Source organism: Cucumis melo, chromosome 12, assembly GCF_025177605.1.
Source record: "Cucumis melo cultivar AY chromosome 12, USDA_Cmelo_AY_1.0, whole genome shotgun sequence".
Classification (NCBI taxonomy): domain Eukaryota; kingdom Viridiplantae; phylum Streptophyta; class Magnoliopsida; order Cucurbitales; family Cucurbitaceae; genus Cucumis; species Cucumis melo.
This window is the reverse complement of record NC_066868.1, coordinates 23,002,704-23,014,298: the sequence shown is the minus strand read 5'-3', so window position 1 is coordinate 23,014,298 and position 11,595 is coordinate 23,002,704. Positions and strand designations below refer to the sequence as shown.

Here is an 11,595-nt window from a genome sequence, read left to right as displayed (position 1 = left end):
ATTCTATCATTTATTTCAAAAACACTGTTATACTTAAAAAAAAATGACAATAAACTTTCATAAATATTTGAAAAATATTGGTGAAGTAGAAATAGTTTCAACTTTTAAATGAGAATCTGAAATATAAAATTAGTTGGAACGGTAACTTACAAAGAAAATTTAGACCACAACATAAGTCAAGATTCTAAATTCTCGAAAATTTCAATTCAAATGATAATTTTAAAATTTTCGAGAATTTCAATCCAAATGATAATTTTGAGAGGGTTGAATAGTCTTTTATCTTAAATAAATAAATGAGAGAGTTTTGGGTTAAACTTGGGAACCAAAAAATTGTTGATCTTAATTGAGAACATAAAAGAAGGGAGAGAAAATAGAAAAGGTAAAGAATTGTATTGTAGATTAGAAGAAAGTTGGAAAAGGAAGGAAGAAAGGGAATGGACAGGAATCTCTGATGACAATTTTTATCGTCAAACCTTTGGAACGTCACTTTCCAAGTTTCTCCCATGGCCATGGTGGCTACCATTGTTAATTCATACATACTCTAACAATTTCTCACTTCCTTTCATCAAACGCGGAATCCCCATTTCTCCTCTTTTCTTCTTCCTTCTTAAAAACCCTTCCTTTTCCAATTCACTCTTCTTGTGTTTTTCAACTCTTAAACAATCTACAACTTGTTTTGTACAATCTACTCAGATTTTCATCTGGGGTCTCTTTGTTCTTCCAAGATTTTGGAGTTTCGGTTCCTTATTGCGATTTCGCCACTCGGGTGTAAGCCGAGAGATCAAATATTTGATTAAGGAATAAAGGGGTGTAGACCCTATTGGATTTTTCTCTTGTATTGTTGGTTTTTCTGTGTTTTCTTGAGTTTCAGGAACCCTAGAAATTTGGGTGTTGGTGTAATTTTATTGTTTATGGCTGCCGCTGCGATTTTCTCGTCTTTACGAAGGAGGAGATCGCCGTCGTTGGAGGCTTTTTTGGCCCCCGTTGACCTATCCGATGTTGCTTTAGTTCAAACCTTGGCGATAGTGGCGACGGAGCTTGTTTCTCGATTTTCAGAGAAGTCTTTCTTCTTCCAGCGAAGGAATTCGCGTTCTCTGATAAGAAAATTGGAGGTTTGTCTAGTCTTTTTGGAGTTTTTGAAGGAAACTGACGCGAATTTGCCTCACACGGCTTTACTCTGTTTGAAGGAGCTTTATTTGTTGTTGTATCGGTCTAAGATACTTCTTGATTATTGCTCTGAATCTAGTAAGTTGTGGCTGTTACTTCAGAACCACTCGATTTCGGGGCATTTCAATGATTTGAATTTGGAGTTGTTGACATTTTTTGATGTTTTTCCTATTGAGGAAGTTGAATTGGGGGCGGATGTTAGAGAGCAGGTTGAGCTTTTGCAGAAGCAGTTGAGAAGGACTAGACTGTTTGTTGATGAACGTGATGAGGTTTTGAGGACTTGTTTCCTTTCGTTTCTTGATGAGTTTGAGAACGGGAGGCTTCCTAATCCTAGGGAAATGAGGGAGTTTTTTGTGGATAAGTTGAAGATTTGGAATGCGAAGAGTTGTAGAGCTGAAATTGAGTTCTTGGAGGAGCAGATTGTCAATCATGAAGGCGATATTGAGCCCACAGTGGCGGTGTTAAACGGTTTTGTTGCCTTTACTAGATATAGTAGGTTTTTCCTCTTTGGATTTGAGGAAGATGATGTTGATTCAGGTACATCAAATCAGAAAAAGCTGAAGAAGAACTTGATTACTCAGGAGATTGCCGAGACATTTCTAACAATTCCGAGGGACTTCTGCTGCCCAATATCACTGGATTTGATGAAAGATCCAGTGACCATTTCTACAGGTCAGACATACGATCGCAGCTCGATTACTAGATGGATGGAAGAAGGGCACAACACTTGTCCAAAGACTGGGCAAATGCTTATTCATACACGCCTTGCTCCCAACCGCGCATTAAGGAATTTGATTGTGCAATGGTGCATTGCACATGGAGTTCCTTATGATCCACCAGATGGGATGGATGCATCTGCAGAGAGCTATGCAATAGCTTCTCCCACGCGAGCTGCACTAGAAGCCAATAGAGCAACAGCTTTGATCCTTATTCAACAGTTATCCATTGGATCACAAGATGCAAAGACGATTGCTGCTCGTGAGATTCGTTTGTTAGCCAAAACAGGGAAAGAGAACCGTGCTTTCATTGCAGAAGCCGGTGCCATCCCCCATCTTCAAAAGTTGCTGGCTTCCCCAAACGCAGTTGCACAGGAGAATTCTGTGACTGCTATGCTTAACCTCTCCATATATGACAAGAACAAAAGTTTGATAATGAGTGAGGTAGGGTGTTTACGAGCAATAACCGAAGTGTTAAGATTTGGACATAGTACAGAAGCACGGGAGAATGCCGCAGCTACGTTATTCAGCCTGTCTGCAGTTCATGACTACAAGAAGAGAATAGCAGAAGAAGGTGGTGCAGTTGAAGCCTTGGCTGGGTTGTTGAGAGATGGTACCCCAAGAGGAAAGAAGGATGCTGTAACAGCTTTATTTAATCTCTCAACCCACACGGATAACTGCGTTCAGATGATAGAGGCCGGGGCAGTAACAGCTCTTGTAGGAGCATTGGGGAATGAAGGTGTTGCTGAGGAAGCAGCTGGTGCATTGGCTTTGATCGTTAGACAGCCTGTTGGGGCCGAAGCAGTCGCCAAAGAGGAGAGAGCTGTAGCAGGATTGATAGCAATGATGCGATGTGGTACACCAAGAGGTAAAGAGAATGCAGTAGCAGCTTTGCTTGAGTTATGCCGAAGTGGTGGTGCTGCCACAACCGAACAAGTGTTCAAGGCTCCCGCTTTGGCTGGCTTGCTCCAAACACTCCTATTCACCGGTACGAAGCGAGCGCGAAGAAAGGCTGCTTCACTAGCTAGAGTGTTCCAAAGATGTGAGCATGTCACAATGCATTACGGCGGATTGGGGGTTGGTTATGCCTATGCAAGTAACTCAGCTTCAAGCAGAGAAACAAGCTTTGCTAGCGAGGTATCTGTGCCGATATCTATCTCGGTACCTGTTGTATAATCACACCGTTTGCCATTCTCTTCGTCCTCACGCTAAATATGAGTTCCCCAATTTTGTTCAAAGGTTAACCAATTCTTTAATTGAAAGATGGAAGGTTTAATGGCACAACCATGTCCATATTTTATGAAACAATGGTTGCTATTAATCATGTAATCTACTCTTCATTTTAAACACTTGTATTGTATCCTTGCTGTGAAAGAAAATATTTATTGGCAAAAGTGGAGTCTTCCAAAATTCATCACTTTGATCCTAAAACTTGGATAGCCTCTTTTCATTGCCATCCAAAAAGTACAAATATTTCGAAGTTTGGTTGAATATGGGTATCTTCGAATGGCATCAATTTATCAAAGATTCCGTTGTGTTGATTTGTTTCCTTCCAGATCAGTCAGCATTGCCATGTTGAACGGATGAAGTTTCATTTCAACATCCCTCTAAAAATCTATGAAGTAAAACGTTATGATTTCAATAATTTTTCTAGTTGATTGTTAGAGGCCAATAATGTTCCTAAGTCTTAAGCAAGGTTGTGGGTAACTTCAATCAGGCTTTCTTCAAATAAACAAATGCAAACATAGACTTAATGAAATAGTTTCAACTGATAAAATATCAGTTGTGTTTATGATTTTTCTCAAATGTTCCTTAACCAATTGTGTTTTATTGAGTGATTTTAACATTTACCATGAATCATATCACCATCAGTTATTTGATTCTTCTAAACGAAGTATTTTCAAAATACAATCCTTTTAATGTTTGATCTTCTAAATGAAAGATTACATGATTAGAAAAAGACGGATGAATCAAACATGATTAATCAAAATATACAAAAGATTATGTGATTATGTGATTTTGAAAATGTTATATACAAATTTTGATCTTTGCCTTAACGAGATTCCACATAAATAAAAATAAAAAAGTCCAAAAATTTGGATCTAGAAGTTAAACTTCTATTCAAATCTACGAGTCAAACAAATAGCTAGTTCCACGATTTAAAAGAAGAGGTCGGCAGTGAAAGACAAACATTTGAGGGTTAATATTAGCATTGGGTTTGGGAAAGTCCCACTCAGAACAGTCACATTAACATTAGAAGCAAAAATTGCATTCTCACAAGTCATAAGCATTAAGCAGTAAGAAAGTGGTTAAAGAAATGATAAAGAGTGGTGGGGGCACAGGCTTTCACCACTCTTTGTACTACAAAATGCAATGAGATGAAGGAAAAGGGCACTCAGTGGAGCAAAGTAGGCCATTTTCTCCATCAACCATTGGAGATCAGAACAAGACACCTGTATGATTTACGGTGGACTCGTTATTATTATGCCTCACACTTTGTTTTCAACCTCAAAGAAACTTTGAACCCACCAATCCATTCAATATAACTGGATAGTTTGATCTAATAAATCTAAAATTAATCGGTTGGAGTTAGTAAGTTTGTGTTTAGAATATAGAGTAGTTAGATGTAGTTTCTTCGATAAATCTTAAAAAATATATTAGGAGAGAAAGATAGTTGATAAATGTAAAAAATAAAATAAGATGTGAAGATAAAACTATTTGTAAAATGTATAAACTTCGATGTTGTTTACCTTTGAAGTTGTTTACCTTTGAAGTTGAGTTTTAAATTTAAGAAGTTGGTGAGCCAAATGGCTCCTCTATACAGTACTTCACAATTTCCAAGTTCTCAACCTTGTTGGCTGAAATTTGAAAGGAAAGTATTACATGAAAAAGATATATGGTGGATGTTCTTCGATCCAAACGCCCCATATATAGAACGTCTTTCTTGCATGACAAGCCAAACAATATGGGGGTTGTATTGCAGGGTAAAAAAGAATCTTTAATAGAACTACTTTGGATGTATGCGTTGATAACATCCACCAAAATCTGTACCTCGTGTTAGAAACGATCATGTTCTTATAAGAGATTTCATATAATCAAAGAGTACGTCTGTTTTTTGAGACAAAAATATGTTGTTTGAGAGTGCAGTTCCCCAAACAAGCTCTACTAATTCAAACAACTTCTGAAATTTCTATGCCGATGGCGTCTGATTAGACTCCTGAAGATCAATGATTCTAAAAAGACTTGAAACATTTGGTTTTATCGTGTCCCACCAAAAAAAGGAAAAGAATCAACTAAGTTGATGTTCTTTTTTTTTGTGTTTCTAAAGTGATTTAGTTAAGTCTGAAACGAAACTTCAAAGTAAGACAATGGTCCCTTAAAACTTCAAAGTGATTCAAAGAGAATGTGATTCCTCTCAGTGCTTTAAGAAAAAGAAGAAATCACTGATCTTTGATGACATAATAAAATTCCAAGATTTGGGTGATGAAACCCATTAAGAATGAATCTGCAAAATTGACCTTTTCTTCTGTTTGTTCTTGTCAACTATGTGAAAATTTATGTAATGGCTAACACTTTTAAAGTTAGTAATCAAGTATCTAGCAATATTTTTAAACAATTGCAAATATAGAAAAATATATTGATATACTTTTATCGGTAATATACTCTATCACAATAAACTCTTTATCGTCAATAAACTTTTTTAACAGTATAGTCTATCATGGATAAACTTCAAAAGCTGAAATTAAATTACGTTGTATCTATGAATTTGGTAACCCAATGAAGGTAGATTTGATTACAAGCATTTGCACATAGCTGGAAGGTTAGAATGATGTTTGTGCAGTCTCAAATAAAAAAGAATTATGATTTGATGAGTTTTTTTCTGTGTTTAATGTGATTTGATAGATGAATGATATCTAACTTATTCAATAACAACAACAATTTTTATTTTAAAAAATAATGATTGTTCATGGCTTGTGAATAAGAAAGTCATTAGTCTTATAGAATCAATTTTCAATTCTCCAGTATTCAGTGAATCATCCTAATAACATCAACAGATAGAAAGAAACATAATGACTTCAGAGAATTCAAACATTGTCAGAGTAAATTGAACCTTCACAACTTCCCAACATCACTGTGGCTTTGATTACCATAACTACTAGTCTTCTTTCTGAATACACACTTTTTTATCATTGAAATCCAAGATCTCATGAAGAAAAATAAATAAATAAAGCAATGCTTGAGAATCCCACAAAAAGGGAGCTACTAGCAAATAATCATAGAAAGGCATGGAGAACCAGAGGACCTAACAAGGTTGAACATCATTGCGTGGCCTCTCTCCCATAAAGATTTTACTCTCGAGTTTTCGGGTCTTGCCCCACCTACCCCAAAGAATAGCACAAACTCCATCCCGCCTAAGAAACAATCTTTTCTCATGGAAATGCAGATGGAAGAGGAGCTCCTTAGTCGACTCCTTGACCTGTAAGTGGTCACAAACCTATAGCCAAACACCTTGAAGAAACCAATACCAACCCAATCTCAACTCTAGAAGATATGATGAAGAGTCTTAAATTGCAAAGTCGCATAGTGTTTGGATAAACAATTCAATCTTGTAAGCCAACATCCAAAGACAAGTAGCAATCACAAGTTGAGATCTTGATGTTTCTTTTAGGAGATTCCATGTCAATTACTCAGAGTGGAAGTTGCAGAAAGGTTGTCCTTCGTCTTCATGAACTTGTTGTAGTTTGAAATCGCCCCTCTGAGAGAAGCAGAAAGCGATACTAACAGCCATGAACATATCATATACCCCTCAGATAAATTCAAGATGTAACATCATATAAGACTTTGATACACTTAAACACTTCAATTAAAAACAAGCAAAACATGAAGTGAAGACCTTACAAATTGAATTCAAATCCTTCGTGTAAATCCTCAAGGACCAAAGCAATTTCCTTTCCACATTTTGCAGCCTGTTGGAAGTCCTCAACAAATCATCATTCACGAAACAACAATCTACTTCAAAGATGGGTGATCAAAAGGACGGAGATACCACTCTACAATACAGACATTGTTAAACAATAGAACTAAATGAATGAAGTATTAAACAATAATACAAACTCTTTCTCCTCACCTTACAGGTTTTCATGATGATTCAATGATATAACAAGAGATGAAACATCAAAATTCAGAGACTATGGGAAACAGAGAACAAATGGGAATGAAATATTGGCTGAAGCTACTCTCCCTAAATTGCTTTCCTTATTCATGACACCTTAAGCATATGTGAACTAAATGGAAGCATCAGATGTACTTCTTGAAAAGGAAAACAGGTATGTTACAACCTCGAAAAGGCAAGAACTCTTTACCACTCTATCAAAAGCTACAGTGTCCGTAGAGAAGCAATATGCATGAAAGACTGAAAATTGTATTACATTTTGTAAGATTGAAACAAACTAACCCAACGTGCAACAGTACTTCATGCTCATAGAGAAGGAAACATACATCTTAAAAAATAGTTCCAACAAATAAAAGTTTAAATTGGACATGACAAACTTGTGGGGGGGGGGGGGGGGGGGGGGGGGTTAGGAAGATGGGATGCTGAACCCAGCAAAGATTCTGATCTCATGCAAACTATATCCTCACCTAAATCATCCAAGCGGAAAGGTGAGATGGAAACAAGAGAAAATTAGAAAACTATAAAGATGATTTCAGCAACCTGAATAAGGAACAAACACATAAATATATTTCCGCAGGATTCAAATTCCTAAAATATATTCACTTGCATATTATGCACTGATCCATCACTGATGTCTATTCCCTAATATATTACTGAAGCAGTAAAAAGTATTGATCATTTATAGGTACAGCCAGCAATTCTCTAAACAAGTCAAGTATCATGAGGAAATTAAAATCAACGAGACCAACTGAAAAAGACGTGTGGAAGCTCAAATGTTCCATTCATAATAAATTATCTTACATGTGAGCTAAGGGGAATCTGTAATTCAGAAAAACAGTCAACCTAGTATCAAAATTTCTCAGCTGGTTTAAGGTGCCCTATCTGTTCTACAATATTATTTACACTCCTCGTGTTCCACCAAAAATTTTCGTGATCACTCTGTTTGTTTTCTTCGTTTATGACATCCGAATCTTTTCTAGCTGATTGAACTTCTTGTGGATCAGATGCACCAGGATTCTCTGTCAAGAATTGCTGCCAGAAAACATCATTGAATCCAGTTGGTAATGGAGCATTTACTCCAGCTGCTTGATCTTTTGAAGCCACAGAGTCAGGAGCAACAGTAGCCATGGGCTCCAAATTCATGTCGATTCCAGGTGATTTACACCGAAATTCCTCCCTAACCAGTCTGCAAGATATAGCAGGGCTACTGGCATGACTCACAGATCCAACCAACTCCAGGTTTAGGTTTGAGCTTGAATCAAGTGGAATAACTGTTTGATCATAACTATGGATAATTCCTTCCCAAAAGGTCAGAGATGTCTCAAGAAGTTCTAACTGCTCTTTTTCCAAAATTGGATCAAAACTACAACTCAAATCTTCTCTACCAATGGCTTGAGTTGTCCCTAACTGATCGTCCTCAAGGCTGTCTTCACTAATGTTGTAAGAAGCTCTAGGTAATCTCCTCTTTCTCTCAGGAGTTTCCAATTGTGGAAGGAGATCCAAGCGAAGTCCTGGTTTCTGTAAAAGGCGAGCCATCAAACCAATAAATAATTGCATCTCCTGTTGAACACGTTGAAATCGGTCTTTCAAATTTTGCATTTGCAATCCAACTCCTTGATATTCTTGTTCGTATTTTTGCAACTCAAGTAGAAGCTGTTCTTTATCCAGTTTCAGCCTTTCGATGTTATCCTTAAAACTGTTTCTTTCCACTTCAGTTAGAGGAGATATTCCTTGACCATGAAGGTTCTGTAAAGAATGACTATGGATTGGTTTTCTCCTGTGGATGTTCTTCATCAGATGTGGCTTACCTCTAACAAAATCCTCATTGGCAAATTCCCATTGTTCAGGGTCCACCTTTCTGAACCCCTACAGTAATGAACAAAATACTCAGAGAGCAAAAAACATGGATACAAACACTACTACAGTGATGAAAACAGATAGCAGCAATCAAGTTAATAAAAAACTTATCGTCTTACATAAGTATTGAGCTGCCTGATGAAGCTTGAGAAGTTGCTATGCTTAAAGAATTTAGGCAACAAAACTGATGAGAACTCCAGTGGATTCCAAACAACAAAGCTTTTATCACTAGAACTCCATGAAACAATCGAATTGGTTGAAGGGTCATCAACCATATCATACGTTTTGACTAAAAATGGAGGCAGTGAAGTCAAGCCGCCTCCCTGAGCTTCATCCATTCTATATCCTAACCTCTCCAATTCACAAAATAAGAACCCCCCAAATTAAAAAACCAGAAGCTATACATTAACAATCCCCAATCCTTGCAAACAGAACACCAAGCATCAAAATCCTTGCTTAAAAAAACACATCAATAGAAAGCTAAGAAACTCACCACCTGGAACAACAATGATAATCCACCCACTAGAAAAGAACTTCAAACCTCAATATCGAAAACCCATGTTGGGTCTCCATCAAAACTACAAAAACATCGCTAAAATTCCAGAAAGTTTCATTGAATTTCGATTTCCATGCCAGCCCAGTTCACGATTTCGAATTCCCAGAAGGGGTTTTGAAAGAGAATTGGAATTAAGTTGAACTTGCTCAACATAGCCTAAAGAAGATAGAAACAAAGTTACAGAATCGAGGTTAACGGTTTGAATTGAAGTAATAAAATACTTAAATTCAATCTAATCAATTGAAATGAAAGAGGAAAAAGGAGGCGATTAAAGAATGCCCTTCAATTCAACAAGCAAAAAGAGGGGGAAAAAGAGACCATTAAAAATTCGAGCTCTGTGGGGAAGACTGTGGAAACCATAGACCGGCTACCTGTAGTTGTGTTGTCTCACTTTGATTAGAAGAAAGAGATACGGAAATCGGAAATAGAGAAATGTTAAAGAAAATTATCAAGTCGCTAAAATGGTGGAAAAGATAAAAAGAGGGGAACTTGAATTGAAGGATAAGGCAGAACAGCCATTATTAAGCTTCCAATTATTAAAATGTTGGAGATCGAAGGATGTGAACGTGTAAGATAAAGATTGGCCATGACTACTTCATCTTATTTTTAATTATTTTATTGAGCCTTCGATATTAGATTCGTTTCATTTGTTAAACTTTGAAATCATGTACTAATCAAAATATTTCTCTTTCTTTTATATATGAAAACCCACCATATTGGAATTTAAAATTCAACCCCAAATCAATAAATATCATTTCAATCCTAAGATTTAGGTTACATACAAATTGCCTTAAGATCGGAAGCTCTTTGACTAAAGTCAAAACAATTTGTCCCTCGTTAGAGCTCGATCACATAATAGCAAACTTAAATATCTTTCCGATAAAAACTTTAATCATCGTAGAAAGATTTGATTAACCCTACTTAAATGCTATTAAAAAAGATATATAGAAAAAACCAAACTATTTACATACCAAGAACAAAAATCCATTGGATTTGTTATATATCATTTTTAAATTTAACGTTATAAACTAAATAATTTGTTAGGGACGAATATGTAATTTTGTTATATTTTGTAAATATTTTTGTTTACTTTCTATATTTAAAAAATTATTATAATAAAATATTTGAATTAAATAAAAACAATCACTGTGATAAAAGATAATTTAATATCTAATTCCATTGTAATAATATTAGATATTAAAAAATCATAATATGTGATTTTATGATGAGTAATACTAAAAAAAATGACGTCTCATAGTTGAATTAAATAAAATATAATTTGAATGCTAAAATATCAATCATTTTAAATATTAACTATAAAAATTCTTATGGATAAAAATGGCCAATTAATGTTTAAATAAGCTATCTCATTGATAATAGGAGATAAATTTTTATAAATAGAAAAAGAATTGAAACTGTGTATAAAATATAGAAAAAAATTAATTAAATAAATGTATGGATGGATTCTAATATATTTTGTAAATAGTTTTTTTTTTGTTGTTGTATTTAGAAAAGGTCTTAATTTTGTAATTAGATTTTGCTTAATTAATAAAACATGTTTATTGTTTGAAAAAATTAATATACCGTGATTTATAAAGGGGTCTTTTAAAAAATATAACAAAGTGGCAAAATATTTAACAATTCTAAAGTGTAAAATACCAAAAATGCCCCATCAACCGCGTACAGTGAACTACGAGCGGCGAAATATAATTGCGATCGTTTAGATTTGATTATGATTTGGTTCCAGATCGTTTAGGTTTGTGTAGTTCCAAATTTGGGACACGATTTTTTTAATTTTTTTGAATAATATTCTTACACTTTATATCTCCATATTCCAATCTAAATGATTTTTTCCAATATTCTTTATACATCATTTTTTATTTTTTTTACACAAGTTTACTTTTTTATTTACATTTGCCTACTCCAATCTAAATGATTTTTTCAAGATTCATTTTTATTTTTTTTACATGATGGTTTACATAGTCCAATCTAAATGGTTTTTTTTTTCAAAATTATTTATACACAATCTTTTTTAGATATTGCTATTTAAAAGAAAAAGAAGAAAGACGATGGAAAAGAAATCATAGTAAAAAAGAGGAAAAGAAAAAATATAATAGAAAGAAATG

General features: G+C 35.0%; 2 protein-coding genes across 6 annotated transcripts; one reads left to right on the top strand and one right to left on the bottom strand.

Annotated features, from left to right (window-relative positions):
• The first annotated feature begins 377 nt into the window (after positions 1 to 377).
• On the top strand, positions 378 to 3,374 carry LOC103487100 (U-box domain-containing protein 17). The gene has a single exon (XM_008445311.3). It carries the CDS (start codon positions 912 to 914, stop codon positions 3,057 to 3,059), a length of 2,148 nt encoding a protein of 715 aa, XP_008443533.1. The 5' UTR covers positions 378 to 911; the 3' UTR covers positions 3,060 to 3,374.
• Positions 3,375 to 5,939: 2,565 nt separating this feature from the next.
• LOC103487107 (heat stress transcription factor A-4c) lies at positions 5,940 to 9,982 on the bottom strand. Of its 5 annotated transcripts, XR_007816217.1 has the most exons (5): positions 9,788 to 9,982; positions 9,033 to 9,625; positions 7,858 to 8,922; positions 6,778 to 6,850; positions 5,940 to 6,639 (listed from the first exon to the last, which is right to left on the bottom strand). XR_007816217.1 is itself a non-coding variant. In XM_008445333.3 (3 exons), the coding sequence occupies exons 1-2, from the start codon at positions 9,249 to 9,251 to the stop codon at positions 7,906 to 7,908; spliced, it is 1,236 nt and encodes a 411-aa protein (XP_008443555.2). In that variant the 5' UTR covers positions 9,252 to 9,982; the 3' UTR covers positions 5,940 to 6,850; positions 7,858 to 7,905. The 5 variants fall into 5 exon arrangements, 3 of the variants coding, with proteins under 3 accessions (XP_008443555.2, XP_016900024.2, XP_050936505.1); XR_007816218.1 differs by having other exon boundaries at positions 6,783 to 6,850; positions 9,033 to 9,982; XM_008445333.3 differs by having other exon boundaries at positions 5,940 to 6,850; positions 9,033 to 9,982.
• Positions 9,983 to 11,595: the final 1,613 nt, after the last annotated feature.

Coding starts and splice junctions, on each gene's coding strand:
- LOC103487100 (XM_008445311.3), top strand. CDS start 912: ATGGCTGCCGCTGCGATTTTCTCGTCTTTACGAAGGAGGAGATCGCCG.
- LOC103487107 (XM_008445333.3), bottom strand. CDS start 9,251: ATGGATGAAGCTCAGGGAGGCGGCTTGACTTCACTGCCTCCATTTTTA. Junction 8,923..9,032: donor TCAGGCAGCTCAATACTTAT/GTAAGACGATAA, acceptor TCATTACTGTAG/GGGTTCAGAAAGGTGGACCC.